The 27,156-nt window shown below is 38.9% G+C and overlaps 1 protein-coding gene and 1 pseudogene across 1 annotated transcript; both read left to right on the top strand.

The window, feature by feature from the left end:
- LOC128265750 (uncharacterized) overlaps positions 1-12,465 on the top strand; it is a 37,737-nt pseudogene extending 25,272 nt beyond the window's left edge.
- Positions 12,466-12,482: 17 nt separating this feature from the next.
- LOC128265742 (T-cell leukemia homeobox protein 3) lies at positions 12,483-26,420 on the top strand. Its single transcript, XM_053001947.1, has 4 exons — positions 12,483-12,805; positions 14,510-14,919; positions 20,814-21,042; positions 25,654-26,420. The coding sequence occupies exons 1-4, from the start codon at positions 12,633-12,635 to the stop codon at positions 25,853-25,855; spliced, it is 1,014 nt and encodes a 337-aa protein (XP_052857907.1). The 5' UTR covers positions 12,483-12,632; the 3' UTR covers positions 25,856-26,420.
- Positions 26,421-27,156: the final 736 nt, after the last annotated feature.

Below are 27,156 nucleotides of genomic sequence, written 5' to 3'. Positions count from 1 at the left end.
TAAAACCGTAATTCTAAATATCAAAAAATATAAAAATAAAAAATATTAAAAAATTGCAAAAGCTATAATTTTTTTTTTTGTATATACGATATAGTCGCCCAATTTTGACAAAATAAAAGCGTAATTCTGGAATATTTAACCATATTTAATCTTGAAAATACCTGATGTACCTGATGGTTATATTAATTAAACTGGTGTTGTTTACTAATTAATTTTCGGTATATAGCACGACTTCCTGTTCAGTGAATTTATGACCTACATATTATGCACCCTCTGGAAAAATCAACCAGGTCAAATCGCACACCAAAAAACCACTTAGAAGAATAAAAATCATGACTCCCCCATTGTAAAGAAGCCAGGAATGATTTATTAATTTGGAAGCTAATCGCACACAATCCCAGAGAAATGTGCGGAAATTGTAATCGTTATCGTACAAAAACTGCCTACAAATGATCTGCTTAACGGTGTGTCACACATTCAGACAATCGCAATCAGAATCTTCCCAACGAAATCCTCCTACCCACACAATCAACACCAGGCTCCCCGCACAAAACCCATTTAACCCGGCTCCGAAAATTGCGCCAAATTTGCGTTTGCGGCACAAATCCTGGACTGGAATTGCGCACGGTCATATTTAATTTATAAAACAGCTCTAACGGCACCCACAAAATTGGGCAAGATACAGTGTGGCGAGTGGGAAAACACAAGGGTGAACGAAAGAAAATCCTTTGTTAAGTGCGCCAAAAAAACAACACAAGGCGCGTGAAAAAAATCAGTTATTTATTAAAAACACCCATATACATGCAACAAACATGAAATTAAGTATTTACATACATTAGCTTGTATAAGTGCCTGAGGACGTTGTATAAAAGGCAGGACTTTTTCAGCGTTGGGAGTGGGTGCGAAATTAATTAGTATCACCCTTATGATTGTAGCAAAGTAAAATGGAAGCCTGTTCGGAAACTTACCTATCAATTGCTTCTAGAACGCCGTTTTTTCGACCACTTGTCAGTCGGTTTGGTAAAAGGTACTTGGAATCACTTTGATGGGAAGTCCTGCCACACCCTCTGTATAGCCCAGACATTGCACCTTCCTATTACCATCGGTTCCGATTGATGGCTCATGGCCTGGCAGACCAGCACTTTTCAAACTACGATAAAGTCCAAGAATGGATGGACTCATGAATCTTAAAAAAAAGGCCAGACTTCTTTCAACGCGGAATCTGTGATTTGCCAGAAAGATAGACAATACTTTAAAGCTTAAAAATGTAACCAATTTATAAAATAAGCTTCCACTTCCGTACAAAAAACTGCACCAACTTATTTATACACCCAATAAATAATAAAATTTGTATACCATTCCAGAGGGTATTATAGTTTCAGTCAAAAGTTTGCAACGCAGACATTTCCGTTTTTATAATGTATCAAACAAAAACACCTTTTAACGAGGTAAAAAAATCGTGACAATCACAGCTTCAACAAACAAAATATCTGATATATATCAACAAATTAAATATTTTAAATAAGCAATATTCTAATTTTTATGATTTCATGTTCACAAGCAGCTATATGATATCGTTGTCCGATTTTAATCACTATGGACGAAAGAACATGTAGTGTGTATAGGAGACTACTATTTTGTACCAGCAGAAATAAAAAGCTGCTGTGACGGTCCGATCGTGACAAGTAATACACCAATCGAAAGGTATCGATTAGGAAAATTGATTGGTTGAGGAAACATTTTTAAGTTACAGAGCTTGGGTTGATAAAATATTAAATTTTTTTAACACAGTTTTAATTTTATTCAAAATACGCGTCGAATGAACCCAAAAATTATCTACATCGTTTCTTAATTTCAACAAATTTTAAGGACTTGTTTTAAAATTCTGGAATAATTTTTTTTTGTGTCGGGCAGGTCGTTATAAACAAAGTTTCTTCTACAACTTCAAAACTAGTAAAGCTACAGACAAGTGATAAATGTCATTAAAAAGGTATTGTCGAATGCTAATCACGAAGCATGCACATAATTGGTCTAAATAAAATAGTTTAAAAATTATTTTTTTATGTTTTTTATATTTTTTTTGCAAATATAATTTTTTGCGTTTAGAGCCCTTGAGATTTCTCAACTTTGGGTATATAACAAATTCTGCGTGAATGTTTCGAAAGTTATTAAGCAACGAAAACGGCTACTTTTCTCAGTTTGGAGAAGTTAACGCTGCCTAGGCAAGAATTTCCTCCTAAAAGTATCCACCAACAATTTGGTGAGGAAAAAGCTAAAAAAAATGGTTTCAGGTTAAAGAAAGAAACATTTTCATTAAATAATTGTTAAATGTTATTGTTTTAAATTTAAATTTAAAACTAAGCAAATATCTTAAAAACAACGAAGTTGTTCAAATTTTAATATTCTATAGGGACAGATAACTTTCTCTTTAATTTTTATATCCTTACAAGTGGTATTTTAATTTCAGTCAGAAGGACACATTTCCGACCCTAACAGCATCATATGAAGAGTTGATCTAGCCATATCCGATTGTTTTTCCACTCCTTTCTCCGCAAACTAGCCTATCAGTGTTAAAACTATTAGTAGAAGTTTAAACGAGTCGGATCGGACGACTAAATCATACATGGGAACAATCGGAAAACAAATGAAACAAATTACAATTTGGCTGTTTTTCAATTAAATTGAATATACTTCGATACAAAGTAATGTTTTATTGTCTTAGAATGTTTATTTTATTATTATCAGATCACAAAATTAAATAACTGATTGTAAAACATAAAAGCATAAAAAATCAAAATATTTTGTTTTAAAAAATGTTAATTTTTTGGAATAGTTGCAAAGGTATATAAGCTTGGACTTGCCGAAGTTTGGTTCTTCTTAGTTAAGCTTTAAGTCTTGTCAAAATAAAAATAAGTACTGAAGTATAGGTAAAAGTTTTTTGTAAAAACCATGGTCACAATATTGGGGTTCTTTGCCTATGTTTCAAACAAAAATGTCTGATATCAAACAAAAATACCTTTAAACGAGGTAAAAAGTCGAAAGATCGCACCTTCAACATATTAAATAACTGATATCAGATTTTGTGACGAAAAATGAGATATCTATATGCTATAGTCGCACGATCCGGCTCGTTCCGACTTACGTACCTACTACCTGCAATAGAAAGACATCGTTTGGGACATTTTCATGCAGATTGCGTAGAAACGAACGGGCAGACGGACGAAAAGACGGACGGACAGACGGACATGGCTAGATTAGACTCTCCTAGTGATGCTTGTCAAGAATATATATTCTTTATAGGGTCGGAAATGTCTTCTTCACTGCGTTGCAAACTTCTGACTGAAATTATAATACCCTCTGCAAGGGTATAAACATGATGATGTAAATATTAACATTTTTAATTTAAAACTTAATTTTTCCATACTTAAAATAAAAATTATCATGTTACACACTTTGATTTAAACACAACACCCCTCGGGGCTAAAATGTTTAATTCAGAGTGAAAAAATTTGGATTTACCATGATTTTTCTCTAGGTGTTCGCTATTGACGCAGACTTATTGTCATTATACAAATAAGAAAAAAATCAAACTATAGTCGTTGAACTGAATATTATAAATTTTTTAATCGATGAAAAAGTATTTTAACTTCTGCTTGCCAAAGTTTGCTTTCTTGTTTAAATAAGAGCTTGTGCCAGAAAAACGGCAGTTCCGTCACCGTTCAGTGTTTGGGTGGGTGTTCACTTAAGTGATTTCCCTCAACACATAGAGAGAGCGCTTCCCTTGGTGAAATAAAACTCATGTTCCGGTCCTAGACCGACGAGATTGTTTTCCGAACCTCGACCCGTTTTTCCACACTTAACTTCGATTAGGCCGGGCTGCCCAAAATGGTTCGTGTTGGCTTAATGCGTGTGTTTTTGTTTTAGTCAATTGGCCTCACAATTTGCCAAGCGATAAATTAACGCATCAATAATTAATCAGACTTGTGGTCAGGAGAGTGTGTCGTTTAGGTATTTTAGCTTCAAAGAAGAGAAAACGGCATCCCACGTCTCTGTTAACTTGGCTCAAGCCAGCGCAAAAAATCAGCAACAGTGATTTCTTTCTTTAAGTTGTCATACAAGATAAAGGAAAAATCTATTAAATATATTGTATTATATAAAATAGTAATATTTTGGTAGAGTAAACACTTTCAAAGAACTTTTACTGTGAGTTTCCAAATAGTGGAAATAATGATTATTCATTTTTTTTATAGTCAGTCAGAAGCTAGCAACGCAGTAAAAGAGACATTTCCGACCCCATAAAGTATATACATTATTTATCAGCATTACTAGGGTTCTAAAATCGACCTAGCCATGTTCGTCTGTCCGACCGTTTCTACGTAAACTAGTCTCTCAATTTTTGAGCTATCTGAATGAAACACTTCCAAAAGTATCCAATTGCAGGTAGTGGAAACGATCGGGCGACTATAAGATCCATGAACAATCTGGATAAATATTATAACTTTTCTGCTTCTTAATTTTGTATTTTGTTTTTCAATGTAAATAAATGGTTTATTATTTCATTATATGTTTAAAAACATTGTAGCTATGATGATTTGCAGCTCAAATATTCGATAGTTCCTATGGCAGCTATACTGTCATGTTTTTATGAGAGCTCTATGTTATAGTCGTCCGATTTTGATTAAATTTAATTTTAAATATTTAACCATTACTATAAGTCGAAAACTAAAAAAAAACAATTATAAAACAGCAAGCTTGAAATTTTTAAAATTTATTTTTCCGATTGTTCCTATGTTCATATGTACTACCTGCAATAGAAAGAAAACTTGTGGGAAAGTTTCATGCAGTTAGCTTTAAAACTGAGAGAATATTTTGCGTAGAAACGGACGGACGGACGGACATAACTAGATCGACTCTCTCTCTCTACCCTCTTCAAGGGTAATTTTAATTTTATAATTCTTCGAAATATATTATGGTTAAATATTTTAGAAAATACAATTTTTTTTTAATTCTTTTTGACTTATTAATAATTTGATAGTTCAGAATTACGCTTTTAATTTTATTAAACGGAAAACGATATCATATGGCTGCCATAAAAACTATCGAATAATTGAGCTGCAAATCATCATAGCTTCAATGTTTTTAAAAATATACGCAAGTAAATGCTAATTTTAATGTTTTCAAGAATATTTAGTTTTTGTAATAGCTGCATGGGAATATGAACTTTGGCTTGCTTCAGTTTGCTTTCTTACTTGTTTTTTAAATTCTTTTGGACATAGAAATGGTTTAATTGTTCAGATTACGCTTTTAATTTTATTCAAATCGGAAAACGATGTCATATAGCTCCCATACGAACAATTGAATAATTGAAGTCAAAATAATCACAGCTTGATTGTTTTTTTTTAATATATACGCATATAATTTACGTGTTTTAAAAAATATTACCGAAGCTTGCTTCTTTTCGGGTTTTCATTTATTTTTCGATTCTAATTATGGTAACTATTTGATATAGTCGTCTGACCCGGCCCGTTCCGAATTCTATACTACCTGCTATCGAAAAAAGACAGACGAACGGACGCACAGATATGGCTGAATCGACTCGTATAAAGTATGACGAGTATATAGTTTTTATTTTTAAACTAAATCAAATCGTTTCCAAAAAAACAATTTGAAAATGTATCCCAAAATCAACACAACTTCATAGATTTTAAAGTTAAGGGAAGATCTTTGCCATTCACGCAAGTATTCACTGGTTCATATGCAATTGACAGAAATTCGCATAAAGGTTAAACTGTCACCAATAATAGCCAAGCCCTGACCGCAAATAAAATCCCGGCTGCGACATCCTGAGAAAAAGTGAGACAGCTAAACGAGGAAAAAATGGAGGTTGGGAGGTGCCATAATCAGTATTGGCATTTAAAGTGCCCTGCGCCACTCCCCGAAAGGCCCAGCGTCACACCAGACTGGATCGCACCCCATCCCCCACTACCAAATGTTCCGCCATTTGTATATGAGCCAAATAAAAATGCATTTCAAATGAAACTGGCAATGGTGCCAGCAGCAGGAGCGGCTCCTGGGGCGGTATTATTCGGAGGCCCTTCTGCAAAACTTTGCTCTTGAATATTCCATGAAGTTGCCAATAAAGTCAAGTGGCAAGTCCAGGCAATGTTGGCGGAAAAAGCACTTATACAACCGAAACTAAGGCTGCAGTTACACGAAATACACTGAGATAATTTTGTCGAAGCGACGCAAGAGGCAGTCATTTTCCTGTAAGCCTTACACCTAAATTTCTCAGGCCTTAGACTAATCATACCAAGACAAAGCTGATTTTTATAAAATCAAAAATGTGTTTTCTTTTTAATGTTTTTATTCTTAATAGAAAATAAGTTATGTCGTATATGTTTAATAACAACAAAGTTATACAGGTCTGTTGCAGTTTTTACTCGAAAGTGAATTTAATACCATTTTCGGATTTTCCTTATCCATTTGGGGATTTGCCATTGAGTTTCCCTTTGGTCCCTTTTTTGCCAAAAAAAATTAGCTGACTGGCAATTCTTAAAGGCCTTTGATTAGTTACATTTTTAAATCAAAATTTGGCCCGCTGTACCTCAGCTAATGGCATTAATGGTACACTAATTTAAAGCATAAATCAAAGGACCTAGCATTGGCCGTCACAAAAAAAGCCTCTTTTTAACCAGTGCTGGAAGCTTCTGGTGGCAGTGGTGTAAACTTTTCACAAGTAGTGTTGAGAATCGGAGTTGCCAAAAACCATAAAAAAGATCCCCACAAAATACGTTTTGCATATTTAGTATATTAAATGAAGCGTAATAAGAACAAAAACCACTTTAAACTTTTTTTGGTTAAATACATTTCTTGCCATAAACGAACACAAAAGGCTTGATAAAAATAAGTCTCAGGAAAGTACTTTTTTTTTGTACCATGACGCTCTCTCCTAAATTCTTTCGGAAACTAGAATAGGACGGACAAAAATTTGCAAAAATGCTGAAGGCTGGAATCGAACTGATTTTAAAACGCAACCACAAAATAAATTTTAAAAACTCTTATATGTTATATTTAAACTAAATATTTATACCCTTGCAGAGGGTATTATAATTTCAGTCAGAAGTTTGCAACGCAGTGAAGGAGACGTTTCCGACCCTATAAAGTATATATATTCTTGATCAGCATCACTAGTAGAGTCGATCTAGCCATGTCCGTCTGTCCGTCCGTCTGTCCGTCCGTTTATATGCAAACTAGTCTTTCAGTTTTAAAGCTATCTGCATGAAACTTTCTCAAAAGTTGTCTTTCTATAAGTTGGAACGAGCCGGATCGGACGACTATAGCATATAGCTCCCATAGGAACAATCGGAAAAATAAATGAAAAAAATTATAACTTTGCTGTTTTTTAATTTTTTGTTTAGTTCTTCGAGATATAGTAATGGTTTAATATTTCAGAATTACGGTTTAAATTTCATCAAAATCGGACGACTATAGCATATAGCTCCCATAGGAACAATCGGAAAAATAAATGAAAAAAAATTATAACTTTTCTGTTTTTTAATTTTTTGTTTAGTTCTTCGACATATAGCAATGTTTAATTATTTCAGAATTTTGGTATAAATTTTATCAAAATCGGACGTCTATAGCATATAGCTCCCATAGAAATAATAAAAATATATAAAATAACTATCTAATAATTGAGCTGCAAATCATCATAGTTTCAATGTTTTTCAGCACATACTCAAGTAAATCATAATTTAAATGTTTTCAAAAGTATTTAATTAATGCAATAGCTGCAAGGGTATATGAACTTCGGCTTGCCGAAGTTTGCTTTCCTTCTTGTTTTTTAGTAATATTGCTTTAAAAATATTAAAGGTACGGTAATAATAACATTCGCATTTTAACTTATAGCAAAGTATTTTTAAACAATTAATTTCTGTGCTTGCGGATCTAAATCCTTCATCCTAATTCTTGGCGGAGTTTCCGAGTGTTTTATTCAGAAGTTAACAGAGAATTAACAGAGGGAATTTAGATTCCATGAGAATCTTTCGGAAGTGAAAACTGGAGCAGAGCCGATTAACTTAATACCGTTTAAAATAAGAGCCTGATTTGTAAAATCTTTGTCTACCGGTAGATATGACCAAAACACATATATACAGCCCATCACCTAATCTCTACAATGTCCCAGAGTGACATGGCATGTTTTGGCGTTTTAAACGTTTTAAAATAAACTTGCACTGCGAGAGAACAACTAGAATCTGCAAGCCAAACCCGAAATCTCAAGATTTTATAATATCCGAAATCACGGATATGGCTAGATTGACTCGGCTATTAATCCTGTTTAAGAAATAAAATACTTTATAGAATCGGAAACGCTTCATTCTACCTGTTACATACTTTTTAACGAATACAAAATACCTTCCTATTTTAAACTTCTTCACCAGTTTTAAGCTCTGAAGCCTCAAATTATTTGAGTTCAAAAATATTATCCACAATTCACGGCATTTTTACTTTATAAGCAAAGAAACACGAGTGCATAGCTTCGACAACACTATCGTTGCCTTGCCCCAAAACTGGTTCTTTTTATTATGTATACAAATCTTCCCTATCGGAAGATGCTCTTATTTTTGCATATGGCCGCCAACGTCAAATCTGTTTTGACATTAGAGGACAAGACATATGTAGACTGCAAGTGAACAAGCGTTATACTACCGAAGAACGCAAAATAATCGAAAAGGACGATTTTCGACCCAAATCATAGTGGAATGCGGTTCCAACAACCGAAGGCGGCTTTCCCGGGTCGCCTCATCTCTCGTTTTGGCGATTTGCACTGATTTAAGATCGCCCGATTTAACCGTTCCAATTTATTTTTTTTTTGTGTTTTGGATGAACCAAACTCGACACGAGTGCGAGAATCTGTCGCCCGAAGTTCTTGCCGAAGTGATAAAAATGCCCTAAAACGAGCTCGGATCGCAATCAGTTGTGACGGCGCCCAATTGTCCGATTTCATCTTCGCGACTTGACCAATAAAATTGTAAAGGTTCAAATCAACAAATTCAAAATGAGAGTCAAACAGCATAGGATGACTTCCTTTGGCTCATTTTGTACTTGGGCTAGAACCAAGAGAATTATTAAATTGGAAAAAGTGCATTACCTAGCGCTACCTCATCTAATTTATTTTTTTTGACACCCATTGTACGTATATATACGATTGGAGAAACCTCGATTGTGTGCACTTTCGATAGGTTTGAAAATCGATACTGGCCATTGTCAATAATATCAAAAGTATCAGGCTAAAAAAAAAAGAACAATTCCAAATATTAATTCTATTTAACGCTAATTAACAATGCAAGTTATATCGAATTCATATTTACGCCCATTTTAAAAATGGAATTGTGTCCCAGTACATTTTTTAACTTCCTAGCTTACCTTGATCGTTCTCGTGCTTTTTGGAAATGCAGTGTGAATATTCCAGCAAGTTCCCAGAACTATATTGCAAGATATTTTTCAAATATAAAAAGTGAAAAAATTATTTTTCTGGAGCGATAGTTTCTGTGGTAAGTTTCTGTGGTTTGGCCGTCGATACCATCTATTGATTTATTATACCCGTTACTCTTTTGGTAAAAAGTATATTGTATTCGTTAAAAAGTAAGGCATAGGAAAAAAAAGAGTTTTTTGGACCCTATAGAGTATATAAATTCTAGATTAGGATCAATAGCCGAGTCGATCTAGCCATGTCCGTCCGTATGAACGTCGGTATCTCGGAAACTATAAAATCTAGAGGTTTAGGACTCGACATGCTGATTCCAGAGATACTTACGCAGCGGCACGCTGACTTTAACGCCCACAAATCGCGAAAGTCTGTCATGTTACTCTGGGACTTGTTAGACCATATCTTTCGGTAGGCAGAAAAGTGTTCAAAGGCTTTTATTTTAGAGGTTATTGAGTTATTACTTCCTCTGCCGCCGCTCTGCAACTTAGCTTTGCAGTGTACGTATAGATACACTTAAGCTAAGTTCTGTTCTGGTTGTTGCTACACAGTTTCCCTGTTCTTGCTGGTGTCCCTGCCCTCCGACTGCAGTGCGCTGCTGCATACTAATTTTCCACCACCTAGCCACCATCCACCATCCACCGCCCATCGCCATCTCCGTTCTTGTCTTGGGATCGGAACCACCTCCACCCCCTCCGGCAATCCCCGCCCTTGGAGAGGCGATGTGGTGGTCTGGGCATCATTCCGTATTCATACCAAGCACCAATTCCTTGTTGTTGCTGCCGCTGCAGTTATTGTTGTTGCCTGCTATTATGTGAAATAAAAGTAAAAATGCAATAAAAATGTTGGCCGCCTCTCGTTTTGCATTAAAATTGCATTACAATTGCCATGGATTGAGGCTGTTGTTGTTTTTATTATGGCAATTGTTTCTGCGCTGCTGTTGCTCAAATGAAATCCAATTAGTCGACTACAAGGCCCACCAGCAACAGCAGCAGCAGCAGCAGCAGCAGCAACAGCAAAAGCAACAATGACAATGCGATGCGACACGAGGGGAAATGAGAGGTCGCCTGTGACTTTTTCCTGATTCCTTTCATCTGAGATGTGTGTGTTTGTTGGTGTTTGTCTGTGTAAATGTGTGCGTGGGCAATTCAATATGCAGTAATTGCCTTTCTTCATTTTTGGTCATGATTTTTTCGTGTCTGACACAGAAACATGGCCAGTTAAGTGCATGAATTTTTAATACCGTTATTTCTAGGACTAGGCTGTTAAAATGCTAAGTGAACGGTGCGTTTTTACAATTGGTTGATTTTCATAAAATAAAAGACTGAGTTAGTAAAAACAGAGTATAAAAACAAACTTTTGAAGGAAAACTTAATAATAGAAAGTTGTAAAGTTTAGTTTAAATGGTACCTAAAGAAATATTTTGTTTTTTGATTTGGCTGCAAATTTAAATTAATGCAAAACCTTAGGGAAAAATTAATTTTTTTTAACATAGAACCAATTTTATTTGTCATGTTGCAGTTATAAACTACAATTTATGAAATGTGGACAGAAAGTAACCACAACCACTTGTTATTTATGCGTAACAACTTCAATAACTTTTTCCTAGAGCAATTTCAAATTGCATACATTAAACATTATGAAAAAGAACTCAAACCTTCTTTACATGCGAAAACTTGATTTGCCTAATCATGACTAACTTTCCAAGCTTTTTTTATTTTCACTTCATTTGCTTACTGCACATTCCACAACCAGACGCATCTTTGCTGATAAAAAAGGAGTAAGCAATCGCTTCTAGCCCACACACGCATCCCAGGCATTCCCATTTGGATGCCAGGACGGCTCTAACAACACCTGAGATCCCGGCGAGAAGTAACATGGCTCGTGCTCAAGAAAAACTGTCAATTAATCCATTGGGTGAACTTGTGGAAAATGCCTGAGCTGATGCATTCGCCGAAGAAGCAATTTGCATTTCCATTTCCATGGCTTGGGTATACGACAGCGGCAAATGCATTGGTTTCGTGTGGCTTAAGCTCGGGCCTCCTTATCGCTATCGCCGCCTGCCAAAAGCCAAGCGATAGCGCGTAGAACACTTTGCGCTAATAAAGATCTCAGAAGTCAGGGACATTGGGAAGTAGGGGCAGACTTACCCTGCCCCCGAAATCCGCTGCTTTGTGAACTCAAGCTGACAGAACGCTATTTCCAATTGTGCTATTAATCTGCCACATTTGCACTTCCCGAGGAAAGAGTCGGCAGGGGCTTCGATCTCTGTACAGCGGACTCACTCGCACTTCTGGGGAAGTTCGTAAAAGAGCAAGGGAGATGGCCAATGGCAGAGTGGAAACGCTTGGCTAACCCGAAAATAGACACAATCAAAATAAAAATACATTCTCTTCATGCTCTCATCTAATAAAAAACCCCAAAAGCAAAACGTTTTCCATTTAAAATGTCGTCGCAAATGCCAGCTGGAAACTGGATCCCAGTGGCATGGGGCAAACTCTGGCCACCGACCAATGGCAGTTGGCCACGACCACGCCCCCTGCCTCACTTTTCGACCAGTGCTGCCCATCAGCGAGCAGAGCGAAACCTGTTTCCCCGAGCGAGAGGCAACGAGGCGCATGTGCGGTCTGAGTGGGACGGCACTCATAAGGGTGGACCAACCAGAAGAGACGGGCTGGTGGTATTATGGTAGGTTAGGTTCAAACAAGCTGGCAAACTGGCAAACTGGCAAACTGGCTCGTTAACCGAATTAGGAAGGAAGTCGGCAGAGTCGTCAGCGTCGCGGCGGATAACTGGTTTGACTTGTTTCCGGCTCACTCCAACTGCCAAAAACCACCAACAAGCGACAGAGAGTTGGCAGCGGGCAGAGCAGAGCAGCGTCCGTCGGCACAATTTGACTGCATTTATGAAAAGCGTATTCGCCCGCCAGCACGCGTCCGCTCCCAGCTCGAAATTTGCAATCCGTAATCCGTGAATCCATAGTTCGCAGTTGGAATTTCCCGCAACGGGTCGTGCCTAAACGCGGAACCAAACCCAAACCAATCAAACATTTTGTGTGTGCTCTATGGTTCAAACACTCTACGGCCAAAAATTTAAAGTTTAAAGTGCAGTGAAGAGCCCCAAATTGGCGCCACTAGCTGCAAGAATGTCCAGTCACGAGGAGGATGACCACGAGCACGAGAACGAGCACGGCGTCGAGGTGGAGGAGCAGGAGATCCACGTAGACGTGGACTCCGATTCCCGGATGTCATGCGGCAGCGGATCCGATGTGGATATGGACGGTGGCAGCTGTTACGATGAGTCCGAAACGCCATTGAGGTAAGGATTGTGGGCAACCAGGTTGAGAAAAGTTCAAATCGGTCCGGGATTTGGGCCCCTTCTTAAAAGTTAAAGACTTTCACGAGCTTTTGAGCCTAATTTCATTGCGCTCCTAATATAGTATTGTGCGCTTTTTTATTTTTGACTTTCTTTTATAAAGAGTATTTATAGAGTACCTAAAAAACTTATGCAGATTTTAAATTCCATTTTTGCTTTCCATTTTCAGTTATTTTTTTCCGAAATAGGAAAGTTAATCTTTGGTTTCGGTTCAAAATAATGTAGAAAAACAGTCAAGTATTTTATCAGAGATACGCTTATTAAACCAATAATTATTTTCTGAATGGAAAAATACATAATCTGAAACAATTTCGTATGAAAATTCCCCAAAATGGTTTAATGGAGTGAAAGGCATTTTTTTTATTTATAATTGCACAAATTGTTATGACAATTATCTCTAATTTTATAAAAATAGTTTCTTGTTCATATGGGAATCAAATTGCCGCAGCCAACAATTTAAATAATTATATCGTTTAATTACTTGTAATATATATTGTGGAGGACAGCGGCTTTTTCGATCAGAGAAAATATTATACGTTTCGTAGTAAGGAAGAACATAGGACAGCATAGAAATTTGAGTTTAGTGTTTTATATTACCCTTATAAAGCTGAAATCAGTATACCAGCAGGGCAAAGCTATTAACAATTGGTATTTTGTGTTCATGACTCCCACTGTTTTATTGTCTTCTCCATTCACACTCACAAATCCTAAATTTTTAAATCCAATTCGACGGTTCCCTTATCCACCGACAAAAGCGGGTAACAAGCCGACAGGTTGTCAAGCAGACGTTGCTAACTGCTTCCATTGGTTCTGTTGTTCGCTTTGAAGAACGGTGTGAACAAACCCCTTAAACACTAATGAATTGACTACAATGCCATCAAAAGAATCATGTCAAAATGTCCCATAAAGTCACAAAGAAACTCCCTGAATTTACATAGTCCATGGATGGGAAGGGCTTAAATGGACGGCGACGATAAAACGCACATTAGTAAGGCGCCAAAAACGCGCTGTGATAAGTCCTTTTGGGTCCATTCGAGGTTCGATCTTTAGTTCGATCTTCGGTTTGGACGCCAGACAAAGACGAAATCGTTTGTCGGATTAACATTTTAATAGAGATCGCCATAAAAGTGCTATAAAACTTGCGTTCCACCGAATGTAGAGCATCAGATAGCAGTTTTGTCCAAATGGTCATAACTTTTGATTTTGGAAAGTGTGTGTGCATGGCGATTTAAAGTCATTGTTCCGATACAATTCCAGTCCTGTTCCAAATGGGCTTTTATTTTTTTGGAAATATTAAACAAATGTCGTGCGTGACTTGTTTTTTGTGCCTCAGTTGAAGGCATTTGATGATTTATGGGTGCGTATTAAATGCCTCCAACGGCGGTCAGCATTTGCATAATTACTTAATTTTCAGCCGCGTTGCGTATACGCAGTGGAGAGCACATGCGTTCTGCATGTTGATGGCTTGGCTTATCCGCTCGCGTGGGCTTTTGGTTAGTGGTTTCGAGACAGGTCCGCGTTGCAGCATGCTTAATTATAGCCAATGTTCTCAGTCTTTTCGGCTTATCAGGCGACACTTTTTAATGAGCCCGCACCTCTATATAGTTGGTTCGCCCCGTTTCTGATCTCATCTGCCTTCTTCCCCAGCGAATCCCTGCAGTCGGAGCAGACGCGTTCCTCGTCCAGCGAGAACCTGCCCTTCAGCATATCACGCCTGCTATCCAAGCCCTTCGAGACGAGCCACCACCACAGCAGTCACAACCTGATCACCAGCAGTCCCGGCTCCAGCAGCAATAACAACAGTGGCGAAAAGAGCGAGGAGAAGGAGCTGCTCCAGCAGGAGGACCACGACCTGGCCGCCTATAAGCTGGCCACCAGCATCGCTAACTCGACGTACGGAAGCGCCGCGGCCCTCTACTCGTATCCGCATCTCTATCCCTCGGCGGCCGGCGGTCATGTACTGCGGGTGCCGCCCCAGCGAACGCCGCTCACCTGGGCGCTACCGCCACTGCACCACGCGGCGCTGGCCCATCAGGCGGTTAAGGATCGGCTGGCAGGTGAGTGCAGGATTGGGGGTTGGGTAACCCTAAGCCATGTCGAGGCCCCATGTCGCGGTGGCCCATGTTCGTCGAGATCTCTCGCTGTCGCTCACCCAATGACCCGCGGTGGCAATTGCTACTGTTCCCGAAATAAGCGCGATCAGAGAAGTCTTTTAAGGCAACAAGCCTGTCGGCATGTCATTGTTGGCCAACACACTCAGACACATAAAGAAAAACGAGGGTTTTCATCTCAAAAACTAGCCACAAATAAGTGAAAGTAGATCGAATAAAAATAATGAGCAAAGGCTTTATAGTTAATCGAAGCCAGCGGATAGAATTTCTTAAATATATATTTTTAAATTTGTAATCCAAGAAAGTAGAAAAATGTTAGGCACACTTCTGTGAAAGTAAAAACTGTAAACTAAAATTTGTTCGGAATCGAGAACACAGTGAATTCGTTCTTGCATAAGGTTTTAGTTAGTGAACACTTTAAAATAGCACCCACCAAGCTAGGAAGACCGCCCTTAAAATCAAGAATTTTACTTCGGAATTCAAACTGAGAGTTTTCCCCCAGTGTTCGCACACACTTGGGTGCCCGGGATGCTAAAGTATAAAAACATGTTTGCCTTCAAACGCGCAATCGCAGCTTAAGTTAAAAACTTAACGCTAAGCCACCGCCCAGAAGCGACACAGGAATGAGATGCGCCTTCTTATTTGCATACGCAGCGCAGCTGTATTTGTATTTGTACCTGTACCTGTACCTGTATCTGTATCTGTATCTGTCGTTGGCTCTGAATCTGTATCCGCATCTGTATCCGAGCCCCATGTGCATTTGCCTCGGGCCCTGCATCTGCGTACGAGTGGATCCTCAGGCTCCCTTTGTTAATTTGTTTACATTATGAGCTTCACTTGTAGCTACAAGCGACGGGCACAGCGCGAGACCTTTGAAATAATGAGACGGCGTTGATTTTATTACGCCTCGGTAGCCGGGAGATCGGATCCTGCGGGTCGCTCGCCCTATAACTCATAATATTCGGGCCTTTTTCGGCCATGTGGAAAAGCTGCTTAGGAACTGCCTGCTGCCTTCTGCCTGCTGCCCCGCTGCCGGCAATCTGATGGGCTTTTATGGCCGACATCCGCCCAGTGGTTTTGGTTAGCTGTGCGCTCTTTTTTTTTTAGTTATTTTAATGAGCTGGTTTACATGACTTTTTAATTTCGCGCTGGGCCCGAAAAGGAATTAATTACGCATTGGGCGGTCGCAGGGCTCAGCGAGTGAGTTTTCTGTCTTCGCCGGCTTATTTATCGCCACATACCGCACTTCACATTTGAGTCCAACTGACATGGTCAGCTTTTAATTAGCCAGTCGAATGCCAGCGATCCGAGGGCTGCATATCCATACTTATGTGTGCGCGGAGGAGGGGATCCGATCGGATCGGATCGGAGCGGAGCGGATCGTACCATATTGGACCGGATCGGATCAGTCAGTTGGAGGGGACAAGTCAACCCGAGAGGCACACTTATGAGGCCGCCGGGTGAACCAAGTTTCTGGCGTTGCGTTGCGTTTCGTTTTGTCAACATCGTCTTCGTCGTCTGAGTTTTGTTGTGTTTATTGTGTCGCTTGCCTTGTGGCTGATAAGCTGGCGCCTTGGCTTTTTTCATTAACAAGACAAACGAGCGCCCAGGGCTCGGATCGGATCCCTTCCCTCCTCGCCGTTCAAAGCACTCTCCTTTTTTCCGCCTGGGCTCTTAGCGACATATGATTAATAACCATTTCATGTTAACTTTCGTTATTTTTTGGAAAACAACATCACAGCAGGCGCCAAATACTTTTTGCCGTTCAGTCCCCTAATGCAGTTTCATTACGGCCATAATAATCCGAACAGGAGTTGTGGTTGCCGACACGAATGTCAGTAATTGTGGGACTTAGATATACGGAGTTTTCCTCAAACACACTTTTCCTGGCTTCACAGAAGAACTAGCCATATGCATTCCTATTAAACCCCAAATATGTCATTAAGTATTGGTCTTATTTTGGGTTTTTAAATTTGTATTGATATGCAATTATGATTATGCACATCACTAGCAAAGGTCGAAGGCTAAGGAAGCCCAAAATAACCAAGTGGGAGGAAACCAGGTCGAGCCGTAGGCCGCCATCAATAATGCATGCTAAAAGCTTTTTGCATTACTTCAGTTGAGACTTCTTGGCCGCAACCACACACCCACCATCATGTGATTCTTAAAGATACTTGAGCTTGTGCGAAAACATCATAAATAAGCATGCCTGAGCAAGGGTGCCGGGAAAGCTATAAAATTATGCTTATGCGCCTTATCCCTCCTTTTAAGCGGGTATGTTATATCCTTAAAGGATACACACATTTGAGCTGCGGGTAAGGAGAGAAATCCTAAGGGTGCTGCTTATGTGGTGCGATAAATGGCTTTTTATTGAAATTGATATTGCCTGAAATATTCAAATGATCGGCAACCCTCTCGACCTATGCCTCGAAAGCCTTTGAAAAATGTATGCCAAGCACGCTAAAATGGCTTTTCTTGGGACGGAAAAAGCCCGAAAAGGGTTTGCGAGTAAAGTCGCAATAAGAAGCATGATTTGTCAGCTTAGCACCCGCCATTCATTCATCGACATTTGATGTCTTCTGACATCCCAGCGCCCATCTTTTTCCTACGCCAGCTCGAACGCCCATAAACATAATTCAATTTCAATGGAAGTTGGTCGGATTCAAATCGATAAGCTTGGATGGTTTTCATATTTTACAAAATTTTGTAAGGTAATGGGATTGGGAAAAAATCAAATTGGCACTGCAAATCATTGCATGTTTGCGATTTAGTAATTTCTTTGGGTGTATTTTAGATATGCTCAACATATTTCCTTAAATTAATTTAAATTAAATATGTACTAAGTGTAAATGTGCTTAAAGATATTTAGTATTTGATAGCTCATAAAATAAGCCAAACATTAAAAAGAAAAACATTTTGTTATCAGGCTTTTTTTCCAAGTTTACTTGGTTACAATATTGAAAATTTAGTCAACCCAGTTTCGTTCATCATATTTTATTCACTTGACCTTAAGCTCATCTACAAAATTAAAGTATAAAGTGAACTAAACGTTAGTAACAGTTAATGAATGTAAAATTTAGAACAACTTTGTTTATCCGTATCATTTGTATTTGTTGCAAACGACTCGAAATACACGCAAAGTAGCTTTTTGAATTGATTGAGCAGTTTATCATTGGTTTCATTTATGACCATTATCAATTTGGTTTTGACTTAACCATTGCTTAAAATGTGTTAATACTTTTGAATAATTTAACAATCAGTTTTGCTGTCTAAGCTATAAGTTTAAATTTGGTTTGGCTGTGAAGAAGGTGATTGTCCATCACCTTCAACGACTACTGGCCAACCAATTTCTCCCCGACTGCTCGCTTGACCTCATCCGCCGATACGGAGTAAGTCCGTAAGCCGGTTTCCTAATTGTCGCTGGTGTTGTGTTGTTGTCAGCGACTCGCCCGCCGACCGCCTTAATAATTTGTTGCGCACTGTGCCCGCCTTATCGCACCCAATAAACAACAAAGCACACACAACGGCGACTGGCAGGAATTTTAAAAGGTTCAGCGCCAGCGCAGGCTGAGCCACGGTTTCGCGCCCAGACCCAGAGATCCAGACCGAAACTCCGAATCGGATGCAGACTGGACACTGGGTCACTTATGCGTCCTACGAGCGCGACTTTATGACTCAGCCTGAATGGAAATGGATGTCGCGTGCTTTGTCTACAAAAGGCAGCGATAAGGGCTCCTGCTAGACCACCGCCCGAAACCTCAATCCTTGGCAATTAGGCAGCGAGTCAGCGGCCTCCAAATTGATTTCACAGCGGGGCTCGAGTGTTTGGTCATTTAGGAACCAGGTAACAGCGAACAGGTATCGAGTAGCCAGCAGCGCTAAGTACTCGCAGGCGCACAGGTGCCGCCGATCAACTCCGGAAGCGGCTTTCGGAAATGGCTAGTTATCTAGGAATTTATTGTTTGCTAATTGCCCACCAGGACACACACCGCACAAAGGGGAGACATATACAGATGCACGCGCACTAATCGCATTTAAAATTTGAAAGGTTTTTCTTATATTTACAAAATTCAAATACCAGAAAATAACCGATCAGAAAAAAAGTTTTTATCTGTATAATATTAAGAAGATGTAACGCTCTGAACTACAGATTCAATGATTTCAGAAGTTAGCAACGCAGTAAAGGACAAATTTCCGACCCAACAAACTTTATAGCCATGTTCGTCTATCCATCCGTCTTGTTTTAAGCAAACTAATCTCTCAGATTTCAGCAACCTTTTATGCATATTGCTTTCGCAAGAGTTGTCTTTTTATTGTAGGTAGTGTATAATTTGGAACAAATTGGATCGATCGACTTTATCATATAACTCCCAAATCGGGAAAATAAATGGAAAAAGATAATAGCTACGTTTTTTTAAACATTTTTTTTTTATTCTTTAAGGCGGTCTTATTCCCTCGAGTCGAGAAATTGAGTGTGTATTACAAAAGTTTTACTGCATAGATTTGAAAAGTTTTTTTTTATTTAAAGATTCAAGTTTTGACTTATTCCGAGACACATATAGATTAAAATAATAAATTTAAAAAAAAATTCGATTTCTTGAAACTGAGAGTAGATGACCCTCTTAAGACAGTAATGGGTTACATATTTCAGAACTACAGTTTTAATATCGCTTAGATCAGACAAATAAATCGTATAGCTACATAACATATATATCATATAGCTTATAACATCGCTGTTTTTTTTTTAAATTTGTGTAATATTCTTTGAGATAATGGTTTAATACTTCAGAATTGCGGCTTACGTTTCATTGAATAATATATCATATTGCTCCCATGGAAACAATCGGAAAAATAGGAAAATTTCAATTGATTTGAATATACTTCATAGTAATAGAGTATTATTTCAGATTAACGTTTTTAAAAATCGTTTTTAAAATCGGACGATAAAAACTGGCACAAGAACGATCGAATAATTTAGCGGAAAATCATCATATCTTCATATGGGCATACTAATTAATATGTTTTTGTGTTAAAGAATATTTAATTTTTGGAATAGCTTCAATATTCTTAATCATCGAAAAATTGGTTGTCTTTTCTTCTGAATTACTTATTTGTAATGCTAAAACAAGAAAGAACGCTGAAGTCGAGTTCGTCGACTGTTAGATATCCGTTACTCAGCTACCAAGCAAACTAAATATTACCCCACCAAAGAATGGGGGCTTAGGTTGCGCCATCTGTTGGTAACATTTGTTTCGTTCTGCCTCTCTACATCAGCGATCATCGGCAGAGCGCAGGCAGAGCGCCGGCCGAGGTTTTTATAACTCAATTACTTATAAATAAAAGCTCGATTTTGAATATTTTTGTGTCTACTGGTAGATATGACTCAAACACACAATAACTAAGGTCTAACATGATTTAGACTGACATGACAGACTTTCGGGATTTGCGGGCATTAGAGTGGGCATGGGCCCGTTTTTAAACAAACTTGCGCGACGTAAGAATTACAGAATCTGCAATTCCCTTGGTTGTTTGAGTTTCCGAGATCTCGACGTTCATACGGACAGACTCGGCTTTTGAGCCTCATCAACATTGTATGGTGCAAAGCGCTTCCTTCTACCTGTTAATACTTTTCAACCCTTTTTCAATACGAGTAACGTAATAAAAATGTATTCAAATTATGTTAAAGAACTTTAAGACTTATTAGCAGGGAATATAACCGAATTTCATATCGGTTCTAAAGCTAATGTTTTACCAATGCTGGAAAAAATGCTGTTTATGTATGGCCTTTCGCTGGGCTGAGGCGAGTCTTATTAAGTACTCACACATTTATCCCATTACAGCTGCCTTCCCGATTGCCCGACGGATCGGACATCCCTACCAGAATCGCACCCCGCCGAAGCGAAAAAAGCCCCGAACATCCTTTACACGCATCCAGGTTGCCGAGTTGGAGAAGCGGTTTCACAAACAGAAGTATCTCGCCTCCGCGGAGCGAGCTGCCTTGGCCCGCGGCCTCAAGATGACCGATGCCCAGGTGAAGACGTGGTTCCAAAACCGACGTACCAAATGGAGGTGAGTGCCGAGTTACCCCATTCATTGCGCACCCCCGCCGGGCTAGAGGCTGAAAATCAATACCCATCCCCATGCGCAGTTACCATTTTTCAGAGTTGGAAAGTGCTGACAGCTTGACACTTACCCTCTTCTATGCTCTCCGCTTTTCTTGTTTGCATGCCTTTTTAAACTACAATATGCACAAATGGCTTTTGTTGAGAATGAATATGTGAAAGCTGGATAGACAGATAACCGAAGTGGAAATACTCTAACAATGAAATTCAATGAATTTTTTAGAGGATAATAGATAGAGGCTTTTTAACAATAACTTAAACTTAACTCTATACTTAAATTAGTCATGCAAAAACAAGATAAAGTATTATATTTATTGTTTTCATCATAAAATAAAGTTTACAGTATTCCGAGTAAATTTTATTAATTACCCTTGGTGAAATAAAAATGTAAAGTGAAGTTGGTGAAATAAAAACGTAAATATTAAATCTACTGAAGTCTAAAAAATTATCCATATAAAATGAGGAAATATGGATGAAAATCCACAAATCAAATTCAGAAACTAATTATTCGTAGGAATTTCATGCACAACTGATCCTTTATATGATTGTTACAAGTGTAATACTTGCTTGGGAATACCCCAACTAGACCATAGATCAACAGAGCCGGCGAATAAACGGGGAGTAAACGGCTCATGCAATATGCATGAGCACATTAAATGAACAACACTCAGCTCCAGCAAAAGGGGAGTTTATATACGATGCTTGTTGAGGGGTAGTTGCATATCATAGCCACAAAGAGCGCTCTTGTTAAACAAGCTAATTGGCAAGGTTTTTTATGACATTTTTAGCTCCCAGCTAACTACGAGGATTAAATACATAATAAAGCTAAATTTTCCAAGTTAAACTCAAGTATCATCTTCCCGAAAGCACTTATAAAAATGTTGATTTTCTGCAAATGTTCAGTTTAGTCGTCAAACGTTTTTATGCTCAATTACAATTTTCGGGTAAACTATTAGTAGCCTGACACTAAAATAACTAAAACTAAACGGTAAACCAATAAAATAATTTTTTAATTTTAGGTTTTAAAACAATTTCACCTCCAAGTCCCAGTAATAAATTAGATACAGGCGCAATTTATCTTATGAAATATTAAATCTTATTTTAAACTGGGAAATATTTTGTCTATTGTAAGGATCAAGCTTAGTCTTTTATTTAGCACGCACAAAAACCAACAGATGGAGATTTATGTGGCCCCTATTCGAAAATATGTGTAATCACATTAAACATACAAATGACAAATTATTCGAAACTGAAATTAGTCAACCAATAAATGTGTCAAATTAAGTTGGTCATTGATCCGTGATATTGCGTGCAACTAACTGTTTTCTATTTTATTACTACCAACTAAAACAATTTGTATATGAAATAATTTAAGCGGATGACTTCGGACAGTCGTGCTGTTCCTATGCGATTACAGGCAATCATAATGACGATGGCAAATGGCGTCTAAATGGACAAAGTTTCCAACTTTCCCAGGAAAGGGAGCAGGGAAAGCGGGCGGCTCTTCGCTTAAGCCGCGTTAATTGCCGCTTAGCAGGCGTCGGTATTTTTAGAGCCCAGTCCTCCCAGCTTATCAGCCATTTTGGGCCTATTCCAGCTCGTAAAAATTAATGATGTAAAACGCAATTTTGTTAACGGCAACTACCTCTGGCACGGCTCGTTTGCGGTTAAGTGAAATGCAAAGGCACATTATCCTATGATTACGAGTCGGCACTACTCGTAAATATCGAGGGAATGTGTAATGTGCCCACCTAATGGCTTAATGCACCCTGTGCTGCATTTGCCAGTAATTTGAATAATTAGCTCTGTTAGGCAACATATAAAGATTTCATAGTTGTTTCTTGCTCTTGTCCAACTCCTAATAAATAGCAACTCGTTTGCGACAAGGCGATTGCCTCATTACGAGTATTGTCTTTATAGTGAGTGTTATCTAGCGATTCGATTCAACAAGAACAACAACCTGGTATCAATAATTTATAACATTTTGCGCGGCCAAATGAACGAACTCTTGTTGCCTGTCACTGTCTGACAATGTGTTTAGCAAAAAGACGAGAAGAAGCAATCTACCAACGCAGATACAGACTCAAAGCAGATAGAGGTACAGATACAGATACAAAGCAGGGAAATAAAAGTTGTAGCTCACTTCCGGGCGCTGGGTCCCTGTGTCTCTGAATGAAATGGCCAGCCTGACTTTTGTCTGGCTCTATTTTTTTGGCTCTCCACATGGAGAACATAATTCAATTAGTTTCCCGGCCATAAATCAAGACGACGCTAAACCTTTTTTAATTACACGCTCGTTCATCATCCCAAAATTCCCACTTACACAGTTTCTTGCCAATCCTTGGCGGGGCGAGAACTTCATATTAATTGCCTAGCATATGCAAAGTTTTCCTGCTGAAAGCTCTCTAATTAAAAATTTACACACACGCCAGGAACAACTTTGACCGCAGAGCAAAAATCAATTTGACTGAAAGCAAAGTTTTTGCGAGCAGAGCCCCAAAATCAAATAAAATTAATTACGATGGCGAGAGCCATTTGTAAATTAACTTGCAATCCTGACGGGCCCGTCGGCACGTGTCCTGCAAAAGAATCTTCAAGTTTGCGGTGCGCCAGTCCCTCGGGAGCTCGGAGAGGCCGCCTTGGGCACTCAATTGATGGTCCGGCTAAATTGTTATGTCTTAAAGGATAATTACCGCAGGACCTTTTTGGGGCTGCTATCTCTCTGTCGACTTGCCGACGTCGTTTGCGTGTAGTGTGTGAAATGATTTTAATTACCAGGACGTGGCTGGAAAGGTCTTAAACAGCAGCTGGCTCCGTTGGCGACAGTTTGGGCCTTGGTGAGCGCTTAGTCGGCGGGGGAGCTTCGGAGATTTATGGGCCGAGCTTTAATAAACATTTTAGCCTAATGCCAGGCCATTACTTATCGCGGATGGCAACAAAAACTTTCGACATCAACGCGATGGCGCCAACAGACCAACGTTTAACATTTGTAAAGCGTTTGTTACATTTACCAGCTCCGTGACTGAAGATAAATTACACTCGTGTCTCTCTCAGCCCCGAATAGCGAATTAAGCCCGCACACATCCGAGCTCACAGAGCCACTTTCGTTTGCCTGGCCTTTTTGGAGTTTTTAATCAATTTTCGTTGAATTTTTTATGTGGTAGCTGTTAAAAATGTTGCCAGATAAGGCCAGCTTGAAGCCGAAAAAGTAAAAGCGAAGTGCTTGGCGCATAATAACTCACTTGCACCCCAAAGCAGACAATTGAATTGTTAAGGAACAAAGGAAAATGGTTTGAATTAAATTGTACGCAAACACAGTTATAGGCAGCTCTATATTGCTCTACTTTAGGAAACGTAAGCTCTCTACACACTTCATCCTTGGGTGAACCACTAGTCAGGCCTAAGGACACGTTCCAGCTATACCGATTTGTGTGCCCAAAACTTTGCACTAAATACCCAAGCTAATGTATTTTAAATGAAGCTCACTTGCGAGTTATAGTTTGAACGATGACAACGCTGATGAAACCCGTAATGAAAGCATATTAAACCATAATTATGATATATGTCTGCCATGTGCTCGCCTTGTCTAGTTGTGGTTGTAATGCGAGCAACCCTTCCCGCCCTTCTCTTTAGTCGGCAACACAAGAACCTCATTAGCTCATAAAATATTCAAGATGGCGCACAAGCAACCCTTAGTGCTGCGGGGGTGGATGGAGTATCGGTGGAGGAGGAGGTGGTGTCTGGCGGTGGTGGTGGTGGTGCGCTCCATGGCCACAATTAGATCAAAATGCTGCGCAAACGCGGGACAGGGTCAGTGCATCTGCAGTGCAATTTCTCCTTGAATTATTTATCAGAAGGCAGGGCACCGCGGAAGCGGGCTAAATCCCTTTTAAGCGCAAAGCATTTAAAATGCAATTTACGCAACTCGAACTCGGAACGAAATTAATTTTCCACAAAAACAAGCACAATCGATGGACCTGTGTGCCTGTGCGGCAGTCAGCATATTTGATTTGATTAGTTTTAAATGGTCTTAATAGGCCAACCACGTAATGACTTGATGAGCTCCTGTATCGCCTCGCCCCATTTAACAAGTGTGAGAAGCAGAATTGCGTTTTCCAAAACAAATATGTACATTAAGCGATACCATTAGGCAGATAAATTTAAATTAGTTCGGCCATCGTACATATTGATTGTCGTGAGTAGTCAATCTGCCACTGATTACAGAATTTAAGCAAAGGCTTACAAATCGAAGTATAATTGCTTTAACTTTGCTTCTATTCTTGTTTCAATAAATAAAAAGTTTCAAGAGTAATTTATCTGTTGCTTTAGAGAAGAGTTGTGAGGTCAATTTAAATGTTTGAGAATAAAGGCAGATTAAGGAAAGTAACGATGAGTATATTAATCTAATGCTGCCCTCATTTTATTTTCTTGCTCAGTTCAATGAAAAAAGGCCGAAATATGGTTTTTAAATCAACCATTTTTTAGTAAGCCTCACTACTGCTCACAAACTAAAACTAACAAGCTCACTTAAAATTTCATTTTTATCCTCCGATTTCAGACGTCAGACGGCCGAAGAGCGTGAGGCGGAGCGGCAGGCGGCGAACAGGCTGATGCTATCCCTCCAGGCGGAGGCCATCAGCAAGGGCTTTGCCCCCCCATCGGCGCCCCTGGGCTCCCAGGGGGGTGTGAACGGAGCGCCCCTGGCGGCTCTGCACGGACTGCAGCCGTGGGCAGAGGGATCGCATGCGGCGGGGTGCTAATCGCCATTGCCATCGCCGGACGGCCCCTGTATTTTGGCGGGAGCTGGTTTATTTGTGATACACTTCGCTTTGTACATAGTTTAGGATGAACGGACACTCGAACAGGGACTGTTCGCACTGTACATAGGAGGAGGGGGCTACGACTCGAGGCCCCACTGTAAATACCTAGCTTTACTCTGTAGCGATGCTTACTTAACCGAACTCGGGATATGGAGATGGAGATGGAGGTGGACCTGGACCAGCGCTTAAGTGTTTGTGTAGAATCTTGAATTTCTGTTTTGTGTTTCGTAGTCCTGCATTTAGACTCTTAGTTATTATTCGCCAGTTCAACCGAAGCAAACCGCATCTCAAAACGTCGCAGTGAGCTAGGAAGCCACGCCTAGTAATAACATATTTAATACACAAAATTATATACATATAGAATCGTATTGTAATTGTAATATTTGTCTCTAGGCTTAAGTTGAATGGCATTACCTAGTATTATAAATTATTAACCCTAACTACATGTATGATTATTGAAAAGCAAATCAGAAGAGCAATGAAAATAAAAACATAATTAAATCAATTAATATAAACTTAAAATTGTTCTTTTTAATCGTGTGTAACATATGAAATTCTCAAACAATGAAATTGTAACAGCGTTTTTTCTGTATCGTGAGTCTTATTAATATACCGAATGAAATTTTTTTGAAATTCGGAGTGCAGAGGGAAAGATCGATCAAGATCAAAATCAAGTCTCTAAGCTTACTACTCGTAATTGCTGGCTTTGCATACATACAAATAATTTGACTTCGCGGGCCTTGGGATCTAAAAGGAATTTACAAACCCTAACCAAAATAAGAAAAGAAGTAGGAAAATAAACGATCGACAGCAGAAAACAAGAATACTAAAACATCTCGATTCGCATATTGCTGCTGTTGTTGTTGTTACAGCACCTTTTAATAGACCTCGCCACCATGACCATTTTTTCCGCTCTGTAAAAATATTCCTTTACGTCTCTTTGCTCAAGTCGGTGTCCCATATTTCCGATCTGCATGGATGCCTAGTAGTTATTCATTTTAAATTCACAAATTTTGTTTAAAAATAATGATTATAATTATTATTTTATTTATATTATTATTATTTATATTACCAAAACAATTAGTTATTAGTTCTAGTTCAGCACGCTGCTTTGAATTTATTTAGTTACAAGGCTGATTTTATTGTGCAGCTTTGTGCCGATTACGAAATCAATTAAGTAAAGTGTGTCGATTCGATTTAAAGATGTAAGTTATTGTCACTTCTTTAAAAAGGCAACTTAT

Source organism: Drosophila gunungcola, chromosome 3R (assembly GCF_025200985.1).
Source record: "Drosophila gunungcola strain Sukarami chromosome 3R, Dgunungcola_SK_2, whole genome shotgun sequence".
Lineage (NCBI taxonomy): Eukaryota > Metazoa > Arthropoda > Insecta > Diptera > Drosophilidae > Drosophila > Drosophila gunungcola.
Note: the sequence above shows the minus strand (reverse complement) of the source record. Positions and strands in the feature narration are given on the sequence as shown.

Excerpts from the sequence above, each read along its gene's own strand:
- LOC128265742 (XM_053001947.1), top strand. The coding sequence starts at position 12,633 with ATGTCCAGTCACGAGGAGGATGACCACGAGCACGAGAACGAGCACGGC. Across the intron at positions 12,806-14,509 it reads GAGTCCGAAACGCCATTGAG|CGAATCCCTGCAGTCGGAGC; the intron begins GTAAGGATTGTG and ends CTTCTTCCCCAG. Across the intron at positions 21,043-25,653 it reads AACCGACGTACCAAATGGAG|ACGTCAGACGGCCGAAGAGC; the intron begins GTGAGTGCCGAG and ends CTCCGATTTCAG.